At 33.1% G+C, this 23,180-nt stretch overlaps 1 protein-coding gene across 14 annotated transcripts in view; it reads left to right on the plus strand.

Annotated features, from left to right (window-relative positions):
* The window catches only part of LCORL (ligand dependent nuclear receptor corepressor like), a 164,661-nt gene that overhangs the window by 44,742 nt on the left and 96,739 nt on the right, over positions 1–23,180 (plus strand). For 10 of the 14 annotated variants that reach the window (XM_045474424.1, XM_045474423.1, XM_045474430.1 and 7 more), the window contains exons 2-4: positions 2,554–2,619; positions 13,135–13,214; positions 14,091–14,220. In XM_045474424.1, coding sequence (XP_045330380.1) covers positions 2,554–2,619; positions 13,135–13,214; positions 14,091–14,220 — 276 coding nt within the window. Of the gene's footprint in view, positions 1–2,553; positions 2,620–13,134; positions 13,215–14,090; positions 14,221–15,679; positions 15,727–23,180 lie in introns of those variants that run through there. The other 4 variants (XM_045474425.1, XM_045474426.1, XM_045474435.1 and 1 more) reach the window with 3 other exon arrangements.

A 23,180-nucleotide genomic window follows, 5' to 3' on the forward strand; every position in this document is an offset into this window, starting at 1 on the left:
TAAATAATTAACAGGATATATGTAAGACCTTGGTGTTATCTAGAGAGGAGCTGAGAAACTCAATAAAACAAAAGTGTAAGTCCTTATTTGTTTTCTTCTTTTCAAACAAATCTAGGAAACATTCAGCATTTAAATTCAGTTGGCTTACATAGGGAATACATTATATAGGCTTATACATTTTGTCCAATATATGTCACAGAAAAACATCTTAAAATAATTGTTTACAATGTTATTTTTGGAGCACATTGGTAAATAGAATATCTTAGTAATAGAAAGAGATTTGGGGTTCTTTCAGTCTGAGTCTTTACCCAAACTGGAAGTCTTTTATATAGCATCCTTTTTTTTTTTTTTTTTAATTTTTTTAAATGTTTATTTTTGTTTTTTTATTTTTTGGTTTATTTTATTTTATTTTTTAATTCTATTTTTTTAATATGAAATTTATTGTCAAATTGGTTTCCATATACAACACCTAGTGCTCATCCCAACAGGTGCCCTCCTCAATGCCCATCACCCACCCTCCCCACCCTCCCACCCCCCATCAACCCTCAGTTTATTCTCAGTTTTTTAAGAGTCTCTTATGGTTTGGCTCCCTCCCCCTCTAACCTTTTTTTTTTTTCCTTCCCCTCCCACCATGGTCTTCTGTTAAGTTTCTCAGGATCCACATAAGAGTGAAAACATATGGTATCTGTCTTTCTCTGTATGGCTTATTTCACTTAGCATAACACTCTCCAGTTCCATCCACGTTGCTACAAAACGCCATATTTCATTCTTTCTCATTGCCACGTAGTATTCCATTGTGTATATAAACCACAGTTTCTTTATCCATTCATCAGCTGATGGACATTTAGGCTCTTTCCATAATTTGGCTATTGTTGAGAGTGCTGCTATAAACATTGGGGTACAAGTGCCCCTATATATCAGCACTCCTGTATCCCTGGGGTAAATTCCTAGCAGTGCTATTGCTGGGTCATAGGGTAGTTCTATTTTTAATTTTTTGAGGAACCTCCACACTGTTTTCCAGAGTGGCTGCACCCGTTTGCATTCCCACCAACGGTGCAAGAGGGTTCCTGCTTCTCCACATACTCTCCAGCATCTATAGTCTCCTGGTTTGTTCATTTTAGCCACTCTGACTGGCATGAAGTGGTATATCAGTGTGGTTTTGATTTGTATTTCCCTGATGAGGCATTCTTGAAAGCTCTCTCTCGTGATAGTTCATTCACTTTCTGCCTGAAATTTCCACTGTTGGAACTAGTACTGAATCGTTTAACGAAGATTTTATTAAGTACGTGTTTACCAAGTATCATGATAACTATCTTATCAAATCTAAGACATCAGTTGTAAGTTGTATTATTTCTTCATGTTATACTAAATGAAAAAAATGTTGCCACTCCTTGGCTATAACACACCATTGATTTTAATATACATCTTGATTTCAAAGATACTAAAAAACATTTTTTTTAAAGCATCTTATGGGGGTGACTGGGTGACTCAGTCGGTTGACCATCCAGCTCTCGATTTTGGCTCACATCATGATTTCATGGTTTGTGGGATCGAGCCCCATCCCGGGCTCCTTGTTGACAGCATGGAGCTTGCCTAGATTCTCTCTCTCCTCTCTCCTTCCATGCTTGCACACGTTCTCTCTCAAAATAAATAAACATTTTTAAAAAATAAAACATTTTATGATTTATGAAACATTTCTATAGAAGTATTTCCACTGTTTTATAATTTAGGAATACCACTAAAAAAAAATCTACTTTAGTTTTCTTTGTTCAGAGCCATCATGCTACCTTTAAGTTGTTTTCTTCCCTAAGTTCCTTTTCTTGGTTTCCTGGTTATTTTGCCGTTCTGGTCATTTTTCTTGAGATGCCTTGTAGTTTATTAATTGCTTAAAATTGAATAAGATACAGGTACAGACTTCAAAAAGAAAATTGTAAAATACTAAAATCAGTATATTCAGAAGGTAGAATACTCTTGTAAATTCATGAATTAGGGTCTTGTTAACCTGACAAGATATTCAGTAATTTTTTCCTTAAAACAAGGCAGTCCATAACCATGAAAAAATTGTTGTGTTTTCATTTATACAAGTATGTAGATTTAAATTTTGCACATCATACTTTTCACAGCAAGATTTTCTCATTCATTTACTCATTCTTTTAACTGAGGTTAAAGATGCTACTTTCTTTTACGTTAACATTTTTTATAACAAATATAAACTGGAATGTAGTACATGTTTTGTTTTTTATTCTGTCTACAAAATTATTACTGCTTATAATATTTCAACCTCAGAATATTTCTAAGTAACAAAGATATTTACTTGTTGTAGTTGTGAATATTTACATTTGAATAATTTCACAATCATGTGATTTCTGATAGTCATTGTTTGATTGTTTATTGTGTGTTGCCTACTTCAGCTTAATACACATTAAGGAAAAATGACACCTTATAGTATGTAAAATTTATAAATTTCTAAATCATATAGAGTTCATGGTTTTTGATTATTATAAAATTAACTCTTCCAGTAGGTTATATATTTTTCTCTCTTTTACAACACAGGTTTTGAGAGTATTTTAGAAGGGCTTTATGGACCACGGCTACGAAGAGACCTCAGTTTATTTGAAGGTAATGCTTTTTAAATTTTATTTTAAAACTCTGTCCCATTTAATAAACAAAAAATGGTTGTTCTATGCTAACTTTATATTAAATATGAATTTGTGGTCTTGTTTAATTAGTATTTTTAAATGAGTAAATAAAATCCAAATATTTTGTTTTATAAATCTTTTTAAAAACTTTAGTACACTGATCAAAATGGAAACTGAAGCTTGTTTTTGGCTTAATGGTACAATTTAATTTTTATTACATATTATGTGTCCTCACTTATTCTTAAAGAAGATTTAAGTAAATATTTTCTGTTGCTCATGAGATAGGCAGCCTGGAAATCAGATTGTCATTCTGAAAAATCCTGCCATGTGTGTTCAGAATCTTATATTTATGTATAATACTATTTGTTATGTAGTATAGCCATCTCTTTCAAATGCTGTAGCATAAATCCTAGTGGAAGATTTTGATTTATGATATAATTACTGTGATACCCTAGTTCAATTGTTTTATTGCTTGCTTGGAAATGTAGAGCACTAGGAAAGAACAGTTTTGTAGACATCTGAAATTATATTCCTGTTTATTCACAAAATGGGTAGTGCTAGTATAGATTTACTGCTTTGATTTTGATCAAATTATTTCTGAGTCTTGTATGGGGTCAGTTTTATGTACTAACTCTGTTACCTTCTATCCTGTGGTACCTGCCATTCTACCAAGACCCAAGACATCTCTACAGGCCCTTCTCTCTTCTGTATAAATAAGTCTTTAAGTTGAGGGAGTGATGGTGGGAGTTGAGGAAGTGATGATGGGAGTAGTCAGAGTTTTCTGCTCTTTCTTTATTAATGTTGAGCAGGATAATTGAGTTATAAATTGTAGATCTGAAAGTATCTGTGAAAGATCATTTGTCCCAACCACCTGTCTTCAGTGAGATGAATTGATACACATGTAGAACACGACTTTAAGAATGAAGATTCCAAAATGTGCTTGTTCTTGTGTTTTATTATTCTTATAGCTAAGATCATTTTTTATTTCTTTTAACTTTAATCATTTCTCATCTTGTCATAATTCAACACTGAATTAAGTATTTTTACCTGATATATTTTTTAGCAGTACTAACTGTAATTTCACCTATATTTCTGAGCTTACAAATGAACAAAGGAAACATTTAAAGAAACAAAAATTAAACCTATGCTTGACCTATTTCTTCAGCCTTCCTTTCTTAACCTGCTCTCATCATTCATGTCAGAAGTCAACATTATATTTAATTGTCTTCTGGTAACCCAAATTACAACTTAAGACTCTTAGCCTGTTGCTTCCCCTACTTTCATTTGTTTATACATTGTATATGTATGTGTATATTTATGTTCATTCAGAAATTGTTTATTATGCAAAGGGCAGAATGTTCTAAGGAAATAAATGCTTTGTTTTTTGTTTCTAGGCTAGTATTCCTATAGTATGAACGTTTTACATGTTTATTTTAGGGAATTTGAAAATACAGATAAGCCAGAAAGAAAAACATTACTCCTGGTCCCACAATCCATAGATAACCTTTAAACATTTTTATATAAATGTAAGATATGTGCTTGTGTATATTTATTCTTTTATTATAGTAGTGTATACTCTACGCACAGTGTATATAGTTTCTGTGCATATTGTGTTCACTGGTATATCATTTTGGTGTATAACGCCTAGATCATCTTTCATCTTTCTTAACAGTATTTCATTGTAGATCTATTTATAATTAATTTACTTAGTTGATTCAATCACCCATTGCAGTATATCTCATTCCATTTATTTAAATTCAGATAGATCTTATACTTTATGTCCTTTTTAGTGCTTTTTTTGGTGAGAGGAGTTAACAAAATTAGCTAAGCTTTGGAACTTGCATATAAGCACATATTCATTGCCTTTTTTTCACCCTCAGATACTCTTTCATCAGGTTTCTTAGGTAAATTCTTCCTCCTTTTTCTGCTTTTATGATTAAAAAAAAAGCTTCTAATTAAATTGTAGCTTTAAGAATGATAATATAATAGCAATAAATCTGTAATCTGTGCAAGGATGAAGACAGCCATATATTTTGAAGGAAAATTAAATAAAAAATGTAGAGCCTTTTGAAAAGGCATGTAAAAACTATCCATTATAGACATCTCCAGCTTCTTTCTTACCTCTTATAAATAAGTGTGCTTGTTTTGTTGCCAATGTTAAAAATGGTTTAATATTTAGATGCTGAGACTACAAGTATAGGGATTTCTCGCTAAAGAAATTTGTATGCAGAATTCAAATAGATTAGTGTATGTTTTCAGATAAATCATTGGAAATCTGAACCTTTATTATTTTGCAAAACCCAGAAACTAAGTATATTACGTAGCAAAAGATTCTTGTATATTACTCCAAATTATTTTTTATTAAAAAATTAAACTTTTAAGCAAAAATTCCCTTTTTTTCTGCTTTAGTCAGTCCTTTCTCATGTCTTATTTGTGAGCTGGTTTCTTCCACCTATGGGATCATCTGATTTATTTGTGGCTGTGAATATTTACAAAAATACGAAAAGAGTGCAGTAGGCCTATGTAAACGGGCTGATAGATCCTTACTGGTTTTTCTCTAGGTGTGTCTACATTTGGAAGGGAGATTATATCAGAGGTCTGCAAGCTATAGCATGTGGGGCAAATACAGCTTGTTGACTTTTGAATGGCCTCTAAGCTATGAGTAATTTTTACATTTTTAAATAGTGGGGAAAAAAACAAAAGAAGATTAATAGTTTATGGCATGTGAAAATTATGTGAAGTTCAAATTTAATTGTCCTGTTAATAAAGTTTTATTGGAAACAGCCCCTCTTATTTGTTGAAATATTTTCTGTCTGCTTTTATACTACAACAGTAGAGTTGAGTGGTGTGACAGATGGTATGGCCTGCAAAACCTAAAATATTTACTATTTGGCTGTTTATGGAAAAGCTTTGCTGACCCCTGACTGTACCACTGACTGAAGTTTAATATCTTTGACATAATATCCTTTTTTCAACTCTAAACACTATGATGGTGGAGACAACAAAATTACTTTTTATTTTTTATTTGTTTTTATTTTTATTTTTGAGAGAGAGAGAGTGTGTGAGTAGGGGAGAGGGGCAGAAGGAGAGAAAATATCAAGCAGACTCCATGCTTAGTGCAGAACTCAGCTTGAGGCTGGATCCCATGACCCTGGATTAGGACCTGAGCTGAAATCAAGGGTCAGATGCTCAACTGACTGAGCCACCCAGGTGCTGCACAAAACAATTTTTTAAGATTTATTAGGTGAAACATTAAAAAAATTTTTTTTTTAATTTTAGAGAGAGACCACAAGTGGGGGAGAGGGGCAGAGGGAGAGATAGAATCTTAAGCAGATTCCATGCTCAGCATGGAGCTCGCACAAGGCTCAATCCCATGGTCATGACCCCAGCTGAAATCAAGAGTCAGACACTTAACTGACTGAGCCACTCTGGCCCCCCTTCCCCCCAATTTTTTTTTAATCTGAGTATAGTTGATACACAATGTCACATTAGTTTCAGGTGTGCACATAGTGATTGGACTTCTCTATATGTTATGCTCACCCCAAGTATAGCTATCACCTGTCATCATACAGTACTATTACAATATTGACTATATTCCCTGTGCTGTGCCTTTTATTCCTGTGACTTATTCATTCCATAACTGGAAGCCTATTATTCCCCACCCCCCTTCATCCATTTTGCCTGTCCTCCCACCCCACCCACCCCTTCCTTACCTTTGGAACCACCAGTTTATTCTCTGTGTAGGTCCAGTTGTGCTTTTGTTTATTGATTTGATTTTTTTTTTTTTTTTTTAGTTTCCACATGATTGAAATCATATGGTATTGGTTTTTCCCAGTCTGACTTGTTTCACTTATAATACTCTCTAGGTCCACCCGTGCTGTCACAAATGGCATAATCTCATCCTTTTTTAAGGCTGTGTAATATTTTAGTATGTATGTGCATCTCGCATCTTTCTTATCCATTCATCTATCAATGGACACTGGGTTGTTGCTTCCCATCTTTAGGTTATTGTAAATAATGCTTCAGTAAAACATAGGCGTGCATGTATCTTTTTGAATTAGTGTTTTGGGTTTTTTTGGGGTAAATAGTATTGGAATTACTGGATCATATGGCATTTCTATTTTTAATTTTTTGAAGACTCTCCACACTGATGTACCAATTTTTCTTCCCACTAACGGTGTACAAGAGTTTCTTTTTCTCTACATCCTCTCCAACTCTTGTTGTTTCTTGCATTTTTTAAATCAAGTTTTTATTTAAATTCTAGTCAGTTAACATACAGTGTAATATTAGTTTCAGGTATAGAATTTAGTGATTCATCACTTACATACAACACCCAGTGTTCATCACAACAAGTGCCCTCCTTAATACCCATCACTTGTTTGCCTTTTTGATTTTAGCCATTCTGACAGGTATAAGGTGATATCTCATTGTACTTTTGATTTGCATTTCCGTGATGATGAGTGATGTTGAGCATCTTTTCATGTGCCTGCGGTCATTTGGAAAAATGTCTATTCATGTTCATATTTTAGGTGGATTATTTGTGGGTTTTTTGTTATTGAGATGAATAAATTCTTTATATATTTTGGATGTTAACCTCTTATCAGATATATCATTTGCAAATATCTTTTCCCATTCTGTAGGTTGTCTTTTTGCTTTGTTGATGGTTTCCTTTTCTCTGCAGAAACTTTTTATTTTGATGTGGTCCCAATAGTTTATTTTTGTTTTTGTTTCCTTTGCCCTAGGAGACATATCTAGAAAAATATTGCTACCACTAATGTCAGAGAAATTACTGCTTGTGTTCTCTTTTAGGAATTTTAAGGTTTCAGGTCTCACAATTAGGTCATTAATCCATTTTGACTTTATTTTTGTGTATGATGTGAGAAAGCGGTCCAGTTTCATTCTTTTACATGTAGCTACCCGGTTTTCTTAGCATTTATTGAAGAGATGTCTTTTTCCCCATTGTGTATTACCTTTTTGTTAGATGAAATATTTTGAATGCTTATTTTGTGTAAGGAACTGTGATTAGCGGTGAGGAAAGGAACTACTAGGAATTCATGGCCTAGTATTAAGTCAGTAGTTTTCTAATATGAATTGATTATCTATATTAAAACCAGAGAATCTAATATTGCTGTATTTTATAGTTAGGTAAATTATATTAGCTCTTATCAATGTGTACACAAAAACTTATCCAAGTGTATTCATCATGCTATTTATAATCCCAAGACTAAGTATCCAAAAATAGGGTATTGATTAAATAAGTTACGATGCATCTGTTTGATGAACCATGCGTATCTGTTAAAAATGATTTAGAAGTATATTTGAGCATAGGAAATATTTGTGACAAATAAACATGTGTATAATATCCTAATTTTTTAAATAGCATTTTTGGAGCAGTTTAAATTTACAGAAAAAAATCAAGTAGAAAGTACAAAGATTTCCCATATAATCCCCCTTCAAGGTTTCTCTATGTTAATATCTTTCATTAGTGTGGTACATTTGTTACAGTTAATGAGCCAATATCAATATATTTTATTAATTAAAGCCTCATAGTTAAGTATACATGTTGTACAGTTGTCTGCATTTTGGCAAATGCACAGTCATGTATCCACACTATAATATCCAACACAATAGTTTCACTGGCCTAAAAATCACCTGTATTCATCACCTTTTTAGTTCTTTCCTCTGTCCCCAATCCTCTGCTCTTTTTACTGTTTTTTTTTTCTTCTCCATAATGTCATATAATTGAAATCATACAGTATTTAGTCTTTTCAGACTCCCTTCTTTCACTGAACAATATGCATATGAGTTTCCTGTGTCTTTTCATGGCATCACAGCTCATTTCTTTTTATTACTGAATAATACTGCCTTGGTTAGATGTACCACAGTCTACTTAAAAGACATTTGGGTCACTTCCAAGTTTTGGTAATTACTAATAAAGCTACTGTAAACATTTGTGTACAGGTTTTATGTAGACATAACTTTCCAGCTCATTTGTGTAAATACTTAGGAGCCCCATTGCTAGATAAGTATGGAAAGATTATGTTAAACTTTGAAGAAACTGTAAGACTTATCTTCAAAAGTGGCCGTACTATTTTGTGTTCTTACCAGTGATGAATTTAAGTTCCTTTTGCTCTGCATCCACACCAGCATTTGATGTTGTCAGTGTTTCGGACTTAAACTATTCTAGTAGCTGTGTAGTGGTAGCTCATCTTAATTTGCAATTCTCTAGCAGCATATGATATTGAGCATCTCGGCAAATGATATTGAGCATCTTTTCATAAGCTTATTTGCGATCTGCATATATTCTTGGATGAGGTGTCTGTTCAGACAGTTTTTGGTAGCTAGGTAATGATGATAGATAATAATGTTAGAATGAGGAAGTATTCCTTCTGCTTTTATTTTCTGGAACAGATTGTAGAGAAACCATCTGGATTGGAGTTTTCTTGTTTTGGTGGGTTATTGATTATTGATTTAATTTCTTTAGTATATATAGTTCTATTGAGATTTTCTATTTTTTGTTTGAAATTTGGTAGATAGTGTCTTTCAAGGAATTTGTCCAACTGATATTGTTCATAATATTTTTTTATTTTTTTATTATTCATAGAATCTGTAGTGATGGCCCATCTTTCACTTCTGATATTTTCTTTTTCTTTACTTGGTTAGGCTGGGTAGAGGTTTATCACTTTTATTGATGTTTTCAAAGAATCTGCTGATGCTCATTTTTGAAAAGACCTAGAATATAAACTGGAAGGATATATTGCAAAATGTTAATCATTATCTCTGGATGATGGAATTACAAATAGTTTTTCTTCTTTGTACTTTTCAGTATAGTTACTATGTAATTTCATAATGAAATTTTATTTTTTAATAACATTGCCCAATGTTCAGTATCTTCCCTCAAAGTCAACATTTGTTAGGGGTAACCTGGGTGGCTCAGTTGGTTAAGCATTCGACTTCAGCTCAGGTCATGGTCTCCTGGTTTGTCAGTTGGAGCCCTGCCTCAGGCTCTGTGTGGACAGCTCAGAGCCTGGAGCCTGCTTTGGATTCTGTATCTCCCTCTCTCTCTGCCCCTCCACTGCTCATGCTCACTCCTGGGCACGCTGTCTCTCTCTATCTCTCTCTCTCTCAAAAATGAATGAACATTTATAAAATTAAAAAAAAATCAACATAACTACTTTTTCATGACCTTCATGATCAATCTAGTTCAGTATTCTCTTTTTTCACTTTTCATTGGGCTTTGTCTTTGGGAACTTTACATTTATTTCTTGTGGTTAAAGGGTACTGAAGAGAATAAAAACATTCAAAGGAAGTATGATTATCTAAAAGAAAATGAGAGTACCACCAATTGGACTTGTTAGGTGTTCTTCATACATTCTTATTTAATTTTGTTACTACAGTCTTAAGGTGTAATTATTATCCTCATTTTAACGGATGAGGAAATTGACGCCAGGGAAAGTAACTTGCCAAAGGCCACATCTAGTATTTGGAAAGATATCTCAGTTCCAAGGCTCTCTAATTTCAAAGTCTGTTATCTTTCCAAGATAGATTAGGTAAAATGATTAGAACCAAACTTTGCCCATGAGTATATACCCATGGTGAAAATGTTGATCTTTTGTTAGTCATTTACTATCCGTTTTCATTATGACATTGCCTTTTCTGTGAGATACAAACTTTGGCCCTTTTTGAATTTATAGCTTCATGTATTAAAATTTCAGAATAAGAGGCAACTTATTTTAGGGATATCTGATTTATTGTCTTATTTTGTTTGAGAGATAAAATTAATGTATTTTGTTGCAGTATTTATTTTTTGTGACATGAAAAGATAATCTGGACAAACAAATCTGGCTTAGAGTTTTTCAAAAATTTTTTTCCAATAAATAAAAAAAAATGTGTCTCATCATCATTTATTTGAACTCAAAATCAAAAGTTGATGTAGAAAGAGTAGTTATTAAATATTTGTAAGTAAAGTCATAGTTTTTTTAACCCAGCAAAATTTAATGGCATTTATATAATTTTGATTTATTCAGTGCTGTTTATTTAACCACATAGGGATTTACTTTAATTAACATCTCTCTGAAGAACTTCTAAAATAACTAAAATAAATGAGATAATCTGAGCATGCCCAATTTATTTTACAGCTGGTAATTGTTTTAATTAATCCAAAGTTGTTCCTCAGTTCAACATATTTATCACTGAAACTTCATGAAACCTTATAATAGTTTTTCAAAAATACCTCTTCTCCAGGACTACCAGCTATTTTTTAAAAAAGCACAGTGCTGGGGCGCCTGGGTGGCGCAGTCGGTTAAGCATCCGACTTCAGCCAGGTCACGATCTCGCGGTCCGGGATTTCGAGCCCCGCGTCAGGCTCTGGGCTGATGGCTCAGAGCCTGGAGCCTGTTTCCGATCCTGTGTCTCCCTCTCTCTCTGCCCCTCCCCCGTTTATGCTCTGTCTCTCTCTGTCCCAAAAATAAATAAACGTTGAAAAAAAAAAAAAAAAGCACAGTGCTAGATATCTTTCATATTTTTTATTCATGAGGCCATAATAAAAAAGCAATATGATTTCCTTGATCTATCAAAGTTATTATGCTTAGCCTATGAGGCAAGTTTTTGCACAGTAATACTGCATAACAAAGAGCTCTAAAATCTATTGCTTGCTCATTGGGTGATCTGATTCACTGGACTTCAGGAATCACTTCTCCTGATGATTCCAGGTGCCAGTCGGAAGGAGTAATGGCTGTGTTGGGCAAGTTCTTTTCGTGTTGCAAGGTAGAAACTCAACAGAACTGGGGGAACTTGCCATACCTTTTAAAGCATCAGCTTGGAAGAGTATACTTCCACTTCTCCCACATTCATTCCACTGATCAGGAAGAGACATTGCACAATTCCACATTCCGGAGTGTGAATGTATTATTCTATAGTGACAGGCTGAAAGGTTGAAGAAAATTATACACCTACATAACTACAGTTCTGGGTTTCTAATTGTATAGATTGCTTAAACTTTTGATTAATCAGGTTGTTTACAAAAAAGTGATCAGTTTTCTTAAACTGATATATTAAAATTATCTGTCTTATGCAAGTTAACCTTATTAAATATATTTGTGATTGTATAAATTTAAAAAATAATGACTGATGATCCTGTTTTGATAGTAACTAGCCTTTGCATGGTGTTTTAGAGTTTATAAAATATTTTCACATTTTTTCATGTGATCCACAAGTTAAGTAGTGGGATCCTTACTTTACAGATGTGAAAATTAAAACAAAAACGTTGTGACTTGACAAGGTTACAACCAGTAAGTTCCATTACAGATTTTTGGAGACTTTAAATCCAGTTATCTTTACATTGCCCTATACTGGGTTTCATGCTCCCATTTCCTACCATTTCTAAGTTTAGATAAATAATGGGAATATTTCTGGACCACTGTTAAAACCTAAGGGAGCTATCACTATATACTTTATACTCCATCACATCATACTATCTTCTACTCTGATTTGTGTATCTGGATTGATGCAAAAATTGCTTAGAGGCTGGTCCTCACTCTTATTTATTTATTATTATTCCAACAAAAGTAAGCTTATTTTCTGTGTAGTTTAGTAGAAACATGTATTCAACTTCATTATGTATTTCAAAAGTATGAAGGAAAATTACTGTGGTATACCCCAGTGCTTTTCAAATTAGTACCAGGGTAACTGCCTCAGGTGATAATGGTTTCATATATTTGAGGTTCTGTGTAAAAATTTATTTGGGAAAAGAGATGGAGAGTTTTACTGCAAGAAGGAACTTTGAAAAATCACTGTCTATACCAAGTATAGTTAGGATGGCAATGATATTCTATCTTCATAAAATTTCTTCATTATATGTTTGTTTTGTACAATCTTTGTATTGTAATAGTTGACTTATATGAAACATTCCTGTGAAAAAAAATGTTTTGTGTTGAATAATATAACATGTTTACCTGCCTTCTACTCTAACTCTTGCAACAACACCTTTAAACAATGTAATAAAAATCGGATCTCTTTAGCTATGGATTTCTATTTTTTTGGACAGCATTCCATTTTCTCAAATCTGTGGGCTTTTCTGGTGCTTTACTCCATTTTCTCTGTTTTATGTTGCTTTCATGATGTGCAAAATTTATTTATTTTGTCCCCATATCTCCCTGTTTTGATTTCTTTCATAGTGAAAATTAAAAATTAATAGGTAATGATAAATTGAATCTTTTAGAAGGTTAGATGATACTTAAGAGCCTATTGTTAGAAAATTAATTTATAACCAGCTCATTGTTCTTGATACTTTGTCCCATAATAGTGCAAATTACTCTCCTTACAGCCTTCTCTGTTATTTCTTTCTAGAGGTCATCACTTTAATTTCAAAGTTAGGCCTTCTCCCTTTACTATTAGTAGTTAGTTTTTTTATATGAGCCATTGCTGTGGAGAGTGGTAATTTTATTTGTTTTAATAAAGTTAGTATACTTAATGAATATTTTTCCCTCTTTTAAAGACTGTGAACCAGAAGAGCTGACTGACTGGTCTATGGATGAAAAATGTTCATTTTGTAATCTACAGAGAGAAGCAGTCAGTGTAAGTTTTAGTGCTATGAAATTATTTCTAAACTAATTGCACAATTGTAACACAATTTTTTTAACTGAATTTTTTCTGAAAATTGGTGATTTACAGTGGAAATTTAAATACTTGATTTTGGTAATGTGAAGAATATTTTAAAGTCTAACATTTAGCTTAACTTGCAGGTGAAATCACAAAACACTCATCTTTTTTGCTTATTTCACATTTCTTCCTTATAGCTCCCTGACTCATGAAGTTCAGTTTAGATCTGTTTTGTATTTAGGTAGATGACAGTGAGTTTAGAGGCCTAGTTTGATTTGAGACCACCCTGTAGTCTTTCTTAGGAATCTGTAGCTGGAGGATAATGCGGTACTACTTTTTAGCCTTTTACTCTCTTGAAGTCTTTTGGATATCACAGTTATTTCCTGTGTAAATGATTAAATATTTAGTGTCTAATATAAACAAGGCATAAACTAGACAAGCAGCATCTTCTTGTATGGTGGAAAGTCCTAATTCTTTACTGGTGTGAGAAAGGCTGAAAAGAAATGACAACTTGAGAACCTGTACCCATTTTGGTCAAATTAGTGGGTAAACATACCTGCTTTGTTGTTACAACTCTCATTATTGGCATTGCTATCTAATGAATTTATTTAGCAATATATTTTATCTACTCTGCTCCCCCCTCCATTTTTGACTGTAGTTTTGCCAAAAAATAAGGCTAATTTGGTATCAAAGCTAAATTTCTTTTCTCCTGACTCCTGTCCCAAATTTTATGTTCTCTCTATATAATTTGATAGAATAAATGAACATTTAGAGAATATTTTTTTGCAATTTTTAATGGAATTTCATGTATAATAAAAAGTGATTTTTTATGTTGTTTTCTTATAATTTTAGGATTGTATACCATCTCTTGATTCTTCACAGTCAACACCAACAGAGGAACTATCATCTCAGGGCCAGTCCAACACTGAAAAGATTGAATGCCAAGCAGAAAATTACCTAAATGCACTCTTTCGAAAGAAAGGTAATATTGGTATACTTTGTCATTTAAAATTTGCAGTAGAGGTCTAAAATGTTTGCAGTTTTCTCACACGCAAGTTTTTTTTATGTCAGTCTTTACTCCCATTTTTGATTATTTCTTTTTTTATCTTTAGTTTTTCTTCATATTAGGACATTAGAATTCTTAGTTACTGTAGGGCTAGTCTTCTATTAGCCATTCCTTTTCTCCACTTTTTTCTCAAATCTGTCCCTGACACTATCAGATATTTTCCTCATCTACTATAGGCAGACAGGAAGTGTTTTTATGCTTCTGGTCTTTATTTTGTTGCTGTTCTCAAGACTTCAAAAGTTCTTTCATGTTCAATAAGTGATAGATATACTGTAAAGCTGTCTTTAGAAATCTAACAGTTAAGTCATTTATCAGCCAGATTGGAGTATTTTTGCTGGCTTGGGATTTCAGTGTTTCTTTGGTAGCTTGAATATGCTTACTTGACTTTAAATGTCAAATGTTCTTTTTTACTCACCTGTCTAAACTATTTAAACCAAATGAGGCTTGTTTCACTTGTTACCTTACTTGATACACATGTATCAGAGAGTAGTTTTTATATCTTAGTTGCTTGAGAAAAATATAGAAATATAGAACCTTCCATTTTTTGTTCTTGGCAATTTCTGCAGTAGTAGAGTGTCTTAATTTTTACCACTAGATCTTTGGAGTGAGTCATGATATAGGGGGAATGTAAGATGGGAAGGGTTATCATTCTGCCTCCCACTTTCCAGAGACTGAGAAAAACATTATTGTATTTCATCTAGGTGTTGACCCTGCTTTACTCCTCTTTGAAATTAGGTTAACATCAGATACTGTTCTATTAAGTTGATAACTTTTAGATTTTAATCAATAATGTTGAAAATAGTCTTCACCTTTGAGCAAGGAGGCTTTTGTTTAGTCCTCAGTGTTATGAGTTTTATGTGTTGAAATATGAGAATTCTTTTATTAGAAGAATCATTAGTGTATTCAAAGACCTAAGGTTAAGAACTGTATATTTTTTTTAAGTGCAGGAGACTGAAAATATTTTCCTGTATGTTACTAAAGTGCTTAGTGTTGAGAAATCGGCATTGTCTTTAAAAAAACATTATTTTTTTTAGAAATTTTCTATTTGAACCCATATTAATATTTTACATGCTTTCCTTAAGAAGTTTATAACATATTAATTTAAAAAATTTTATTCTGCCAGTGTACTTACACTTACAAGAATTATGTTATCAGACTTATATCACTAATAGAGCTGGAGGAAATGTACACATTTACATACATGCACACGGTTTCACCTTAGAACTCTTTACTCAGTCTTCTTTTCCTTGAGTAATTTATAATGGTAGTCGCTGGAATTATCAATAGTTATGACCTATAATTTTTGATAGTATGGAGTAACCTGTGCTCCATTGCCCTATTAAGAGTAATCAGTAAACACTTGGTACTATTTCAGCTGATTCAAGCATCTGGGTCTTCAAGAGGTCTCCTACCAATGGTTGGGTGAGTGTTCATGGATATTTAGTGACCTCTCCATTTGAGGTGAATCTTGGCTTTCTTCCCGATCTTTGAAGGATTGCAAAGTTTTTAAATGAAAGATTCTTATTAGTATTTTTGCTTTAACTTCAGGTCTTATCTTTGTTAATTCCTTTATTTGTAGTCCAACATGATTTTCCAGATTTAATTAAACATAAGGACTTTTCTACTCATTTACTTGGTTTTGTTTTTGTTCTTTATTTTTTAATTTTCTTTGAATAAAATCATTTTAGAGGTTTCCAATATGGTCTGGATTAGGATAAGGCCAGAAGATAATAATAGTATCTTTAAGTGATGATAACGTCTCTGTTTATTTAATTCCACTGTTAACTCTACTTGAAAATAAAAGGCATAAACATGTTTTTAAAGATAAGAAACACTTCTGAGCCTTTGGAGTAATAAATAAAATGTTGATAAAGCATATTGTTGGTGGAGCTTTTATTTGATTCCTGAAAATTTCCCAAACTCAGCCATTTTCAGGAATTCTGGATATTAGTAACATTAATGTTACTGATACTCGACAGATACTGATCTTTTGCTTAGTTTGAGGAATATATGCATGTTAATCATCTTGCCAAAATGTAAAGAAATCTTTTAATAGCTTTATTATAGCTTGTTTATTATTTTTCCTAACTGTGGTTTTAGGGACGAAGATAATGATAAGTATAAACTGTTATTAAGAACCCACTACACAGGGTAATGAGATGGTTGATGTCATCAGTTATGATTGAGCACTGAAACCTTTTTATGCCTTAATTCTTGTTTAATCTGAAAACAATGTTAAGAGGTAGGTACTGTTATCATTTTAACAGGTAGAGACAGTGAAACACAGAGAAGTTAAGTAATGTGTCTTTTAGTTCTATTACAAACATTTGAATCCTCAGGAAGTTAAAAAAAAAAAAAAGTTAAAAAGTGTTCTGTGTGAGGAGCACCCAGATTCTTTTATGTACTAAGTAGGAAGACTTTCCTATTCTATACTTATGAGCCAGCTAGGATTAGAGTTATTTTAATTGAATTAGGCAGACTAGAGAGGACTATGAGAAATGCTATATTTCTTCTACACTTCCATTTTCCCTTTTATGAACCATGGACACTTTCAGCGATTAGTTTCCTTGTAGTGTTTAATAATAGATTGGAGGAAACTTAAATACTAAATAGTTTGGCAAATCCCTCATAATTAGAAGCTAGTCAAAAATACTTTTTCAGAGTTGAATATATGGGGGGGGGAGGTATATTACTACAGAGATGAACTTTTAACTAGCTTTGAATATTATTCAGAAATTTTTCAAAATTTTTCAAAATTGAATTCCTTCCAGAGGTTTACCCTAAAATTGTCTCTAGTGTTAAAATAGAATGAAAGCTCCATGAAAGCAGGCACTTTTTTTTTGTTAATTGCAGTATCCTCAGTATTTAGAACAATACTTATTACATCTGTCTTCAGGAAATACTTGTTGAACTTATGAATGTGTACTAATAAACTGTCCAGGTATCTTCCAGTTTCACTACCTATTCTAATATTACTACTTATTTGATTTGAATACAGAAATTAATTAGCATGTATATATAGTTTACCTTTCCCTACTCTGTACTTAAGTTTGTTACTGTGTATAGTTTGAGTATCAGTTTGTTTTGAAGTGTGTAGAAACATAGCCATGTAGATATAAAATGCCTTTTCCAAAGTATCCCCATCAGATGTAAACTAAATTATTTTTACTTTTTGCTTCGCATTCTCAGATTACCTGAAGCAGTGTAAGTCACCAGCTTATGATTCAGGAAGATGTCTCATCTTTTATTTTTAAATTAAAGAAGGTTACTTGACTAAATTGGAAAGATAGTAGTTGAATGAATCATACTGCTAAATATATGATAAAATGAAATCTTTCTTCATCAAAATACAATATGTTTCACCTGCTTTATCTTTTATCCACACACATATTAGCATTCATGCAACTACTATTCTGGTTTTTTGTTTTCAAAGACCTTTCCTGATATATTTGATGCAGTTAGTTGAAAGCTGATATTAACCAACCCTTTCCCCTTAAATTAATTGGTAGCCAGGTTTTATATAAAGTCTTTCAGCCTTTTCTGAACACAGATCCTTTTCCTTTTAAACTCTTAATTTTTAAATCTTATATCAAGAAATAAATATTAATATGGCTTGCTAAACAATTGGTTATGACTGTTAATAAAGCATTTGATTTCTTCTAAGAAATCTTTTAGATTGCTTTTCTCTAAATGCAGGCATCCATGAGTGACTGTGTAAATTTGACCTGATACATTCATGCCCAGAGTTTCTTACACACATGTGCCTTTGTGAGATCATTGTGGGTCATACATCGAATTTCTCCTATATGGGTTGCCATTTGGAACTTTCCGGAAACTGTGTATTAGTGCCATAAAATAACTCACATACTGTTATGGGCCACGTTCAAAGGTGTTTATGAAAATATTTTTCTTGTTTTGTCATAATCTGGAAGATATGAATGAAATTCTAAGAAAATACACTTAAAATTAGAACTGGATTTAAGATTTTTGCATTCTGGTAAAATCACTTTTCTACCTGCAATACCATCCATGACAGGAATTAAAGGCCAACTGTCAGGTCACTCATTATCATCTGCATTCTTATCTCCTTTTGTCTTTTTTATCCTCAAATTTGAGTCAGTTATCCCTTTACAAGCACCCATATTTCTACTTTGTCTTTTGAAACTTGTGGTCTTTAATCAGCAAAAATCTCCTGTGTCCTCAGGCTCTTCCTCTTAATGTTCCCTTTATTTTATTGTTGTCACTCAGATCTGCATATTCGTAAGAGATGCTTTTGTAGCCCTCCCCTTACTGGCTGTTTTTAATTTCTTGCTTTATGTAATATAGGATGATACCATTGGCAGGTAACCTCTAATATCTTTATAGCTGCTTTCCCATCATTTATTCATCCTCCTCACTCAAAACCCTGAGCTCCTTTGAAGCACATGACAGCAAACTATTCCATCTATATTATCATGTTGTGGACCTCTACCAACCTATTCACTTTATTCCTCCCAAATGTTATTCCCATCACAATTCTTAGTGACTTCAAATTCTATGTAGGTGATATATTCAACACTCTGGACCTCTTCGTTTCCAATGATCTTTTCCTCCATTCCCCTCCAGCCATCTTTCTCCATGACCATTCCTAGACCTTTGCCGCCTCTCAAATCTAATTTCAGCCATCTCTTTCTGTGACTACAACTTCATTCCAGTACTCATCCTGCCCCCCCATTTTTTTAACCTCATTACAATTTCCGGTCTATTGACCACACCAATTTTCAACTCTTCATTGTCTCCTAGACATAACTTCACTTCTCCTAGACGTGGCAGAAGTGAAGCTGAATAGCTCTGATAGTGTGCTTAATAATCACTGTGATCATCTTTCATATAAAAATCTTAACTCCGTTAATTTTCTCTTCCTGTGTCATATTTGCTTATTAGAACCTTATCTGTGTTTTAGTCCCATTCCTCATATATTACACACTTGCCCTGACCAGCTAAACTTGGCTAGAGTAAAACACCCAATTATGTTGACTTTATAAGTCTTGCCTAATCAGTTTCCTCTCTTTCAAGTAGTTATTTTCTCTTTTTCGTCAGCTCTACAACAACTAAAAAGTTACTCTTTATTTTTGTAGCACAATTACATTCTAACATATATAATTTACTTCTTCCTTTATTTACTATGTATTGTCTTTCTTCTGCTGGAATATAAGCACCATGAAGAATTGGATTTTGTACTTGTGTTGACTAATATATCTCAAGCATCTGACACACAGATATTTAGTAAATATTTATTATCTGTACGTTTACTGTCTTCAATTCTCAATTCCCCTTTTCTTTTTAACCTGTCCCAATTAGACTTTCTTTCCTACTACTTCACTAATTGTTTTATCAGTTTCCTTGGTAATTCCATCTTGTATTATTCAGAGGGAAGCTATCAGTTCTCATCTTACTTAACCTTTCAGCATCGTTTGACAGAGTTGATCACTTCCTTATTCTGATTTCTAGGAAATTATAGTCCAGATAATTTTTTCCATATACTGTAGTTTTGTGAATGAGAAAATCTAGTGTAAAAATCACCTGAATTATAGGCCAGGCCTACCATATGAGCTTGCCTGTCTGTCTCATTTAATATGATCTATATTCTGTTTTAAAGAATTTCCTGGTCCCCATAGTACTTCAGAACCTCATTCTTTCTGAATTTCTCTTACTCACCAATATACAAGGAGTCTAGGATTCTAGCAGAGGGCTTTTTCAAATACCATACTTGTGAAATGTGATAAATTAGTTTATAAATTGCCATCTTGCCATTTTTAGCCTACATATAATTTGAACTGTCAGTTACAGTTTACTATTTGCTGTTGGCTAGTTGTGCATTATACCCACAACCTTCTCAGACTGTTTTATAAAGGTTATCAATTAATAATATTGATTTGTTAGTAATAACTTGTAGTTATCCCCTGCCTTTTCCATATGGATTTATATTTGTGTGTGTGTGTGTGTGTGTGTGTGTGTGTGTGTGTGTGTGTGTGTGTTTTCCTCCTTAAAATGTTTTGAGTGAAGTCTTTAAACTGTTTCTGTATTTAATGGAAGGGGCCAAAGCATAAGTTCACAATTGAACAGATAGGAATTCAAATCTGTCCCACCATATATTATGTGATTCTGACAAACTACTAACCCTTTTTGTGACTTAGTTTTCTCATCTGCAGAAGAGGCACAATAATTATAGATATTTATACTCTGTTGTCTGTCCTCATCCACCAAAAATGTAGTTTTGTTAAAATAGAAGATAATGGTTAAGGTTTTAATGTTTTAATCATGTGTGTTCAGTTGTAGCTTCTGGTGGAAAAAAGAATATGGGCTATGGAGTCAAACCTAAATGTGTTGCTTGCAGTTTTTTTCCATTAAATTAGCTATGATATTGGGCAAGTTATTTAACTTGGTGATACCATATCATTGTGAATTATATCATTAATATAATGTAGATGAAACATCTAGCTTAGTACCATATTTATAATAGGCATTCAGTGAAAAGTAACTCCATGGTGGATTGCACTAATTTTTGTTGCTTTTGTTGTATGAGAAAGCTAGGCACTGGCATCTAAATGGCCTGCTCTTATCATAGTAAGGCATAGTAGGTAAAATGTTGGGTTTTGGATTAGACAAAGAGTCTAGTCCTGGCTGATATATTCAGCCTTGTGTGACCTTGGGCAAACTTTTTAACTCTTTAAGACTTGTTTCCATTTCTATAGGATGGGAATAATTCTAGCTTTCTCAAGAGGATTATTGTGATGATTAGAAGAGTTAATGTATCCAAACCCACCAGGTTGTATGCATTAATTATGTGCAGTTTTTATATACCAGTTATACCTCAATAAGTTGAGGAGGAAGAGATAATGCATGTAAGGACTCAGTAATCTACAACTGCTGCTACTTTTATTTATTATCATGATCATCAATTACATGGAATGACAATAAATCAACAAAGGGAGACCATTGAGAGTTTAGCTGCCACATTAAATCATCTGATTATTAAGAGTGTGGTCTTTAGGATTCCATGAATTAATAAGTAACATCAAGATGTAAGGTAGCATACAGTCTTAAAAGTGAGTAGTAATGCTTCAAAACTGTCAGCAGCAAATAGTATTCTTTGGATGTTTTGAGGGAGTAGAATTGTCCACTAATAGGATACAAATTGCAAATTTGTATTGCAAACTACAGTATTGTGTTTGTTTTGTACAAATAAAAAGTCACTTTTGTGCATCAGTTTCTTAGTTAATAAAATGGAAAACTTTTTGCTAAGATGTGTTGGTATATATTGTTAGCCTATGTAACATTCAGGAAGTAAAACAAAATATAAAGAAATACTGGAAAAAATTATTTTTCAGACATTTGTGTCAATCAACCATGTGGAACACTTTGAGGGAAAATTTCAGCATAGTTTGCAAAGTTGGCCAATTCTGGTAGCTATTTTTCTAATTCCTTCCACATTCTGAATGCTCAGAGAACCAAAACTAATTTTAAAATATTAACTTAATAAAGTGAAAATCCTATATCAATGTATTTGTGCAACGAAAGGACACATTTTCTGAAGCAAAATATAAAATATTTGGGGACTATTATGTTAGATTACTTTTTACTTCTTTAGGTATGAGTATTTGAGAGTATACCTTTTTTTGAAGGGGGACATTGCAGGGAGGGGCAGAGAGAATTTCAAGCAGGCTCCACACCTAGCACAGAGTCTGACGCAGGGCTAAGTCTCATGACCATGAGATCATGAGCTGAGCTGAAATGAAGAGTTGGACATTTAACTGCTTAACTGACTAAGCCACTCAGGTGCCCCTTTAACTAGAAATGTTAAAATGCTTTCATGTCTATTTAAGAAAATTTATGTTTTATTTAAGCCAGTAAGGTATTAAAGTGGCTTGCCTAGAGTTACTTCTGTCGTGAACATACTAAATGAGGCTGCCAGTGTTTCTGATGAATAACTGGAACCACGATGCTAACCAAATATGCTAGCGAATTTGATCATATAACTCTAATTATCTGGTAGTGTTTGAACTCCAAAGCCTTTTGGGTATGCTATGGCCTACTGGCTCTTTGCAATTTTCTTTGCAATTACCTCATTCCTTCAACGTAAAACAATCTAGAGTTCTACAAACCATCTGTGAGCCCATATTAGATGCTAATTTTTTGTGTGTGTGAGTCTTTATTCATATTTGTTTTCCTAAAAAACATACTTATTGTTCTGACAATACTGATTGAGGTTGTTTCTAAAAGAAATACCCTCTTTAGTGGAGTAGTGCTCAGTGCTTACCTAGACTAGGTATGTTTATGTAGCTCTGACATCCTCATTTCTTATAGTTATTGGAGTTCAGAGTTGCAGGCCTCACATGTCTATAAGGTATAGAGATAAAACTGTGGTGGACTATTAATAGTGTTCTGTCATTATTGCTGAGTATTTTGTTAGAGCAAAAAAAATAATTATCATTATGTAGCAGTGCTATAGAACAGAGCTTTCTAAAATCATTTCTGCATGAAGACGGATTAAATAAGATGATCCACTGGAGTACAGGAATTCTATTTACATCAATATATGTACTTAATGAAATAAAACTTCTGCAATAAAGGGAACCAAAGATCCTTGGAGAAGTGGTTGCTCCCATTGCTGGGACTGAGAAAATATAAAATGAGTTTGGAACATTTTGTGGTACCAGAAAGTAAAAAAGTGCTCAGAAGAGGATAGGAATATATTGGGTGGGACACAGGAGGCAACCTGAAAGAGTTTGGAGGCCAAAACTGGAACAATTTGAGCAAAAAGATAAATAACAATATAATTCATAGAAATTCAGTGGACACCAACTTGACCCAGGCGATCAAGGGTTAATATCACC

Source organism: Leopardus geoffroyi, chromosome B1 (assembly GCF_018350155.1).
Source record: "Leopardus geoffroyi isolate Oge1 chromosome B1, O.geoffroyi_Oge1_pat1.0, whole genome shotgun sequence".
Lineage (NCBI taxonomy): Eukaryota > Metazoa > Chordata > Mammalia > Carnivora > Felidae > Leopardus > Leopardus geoffroyi.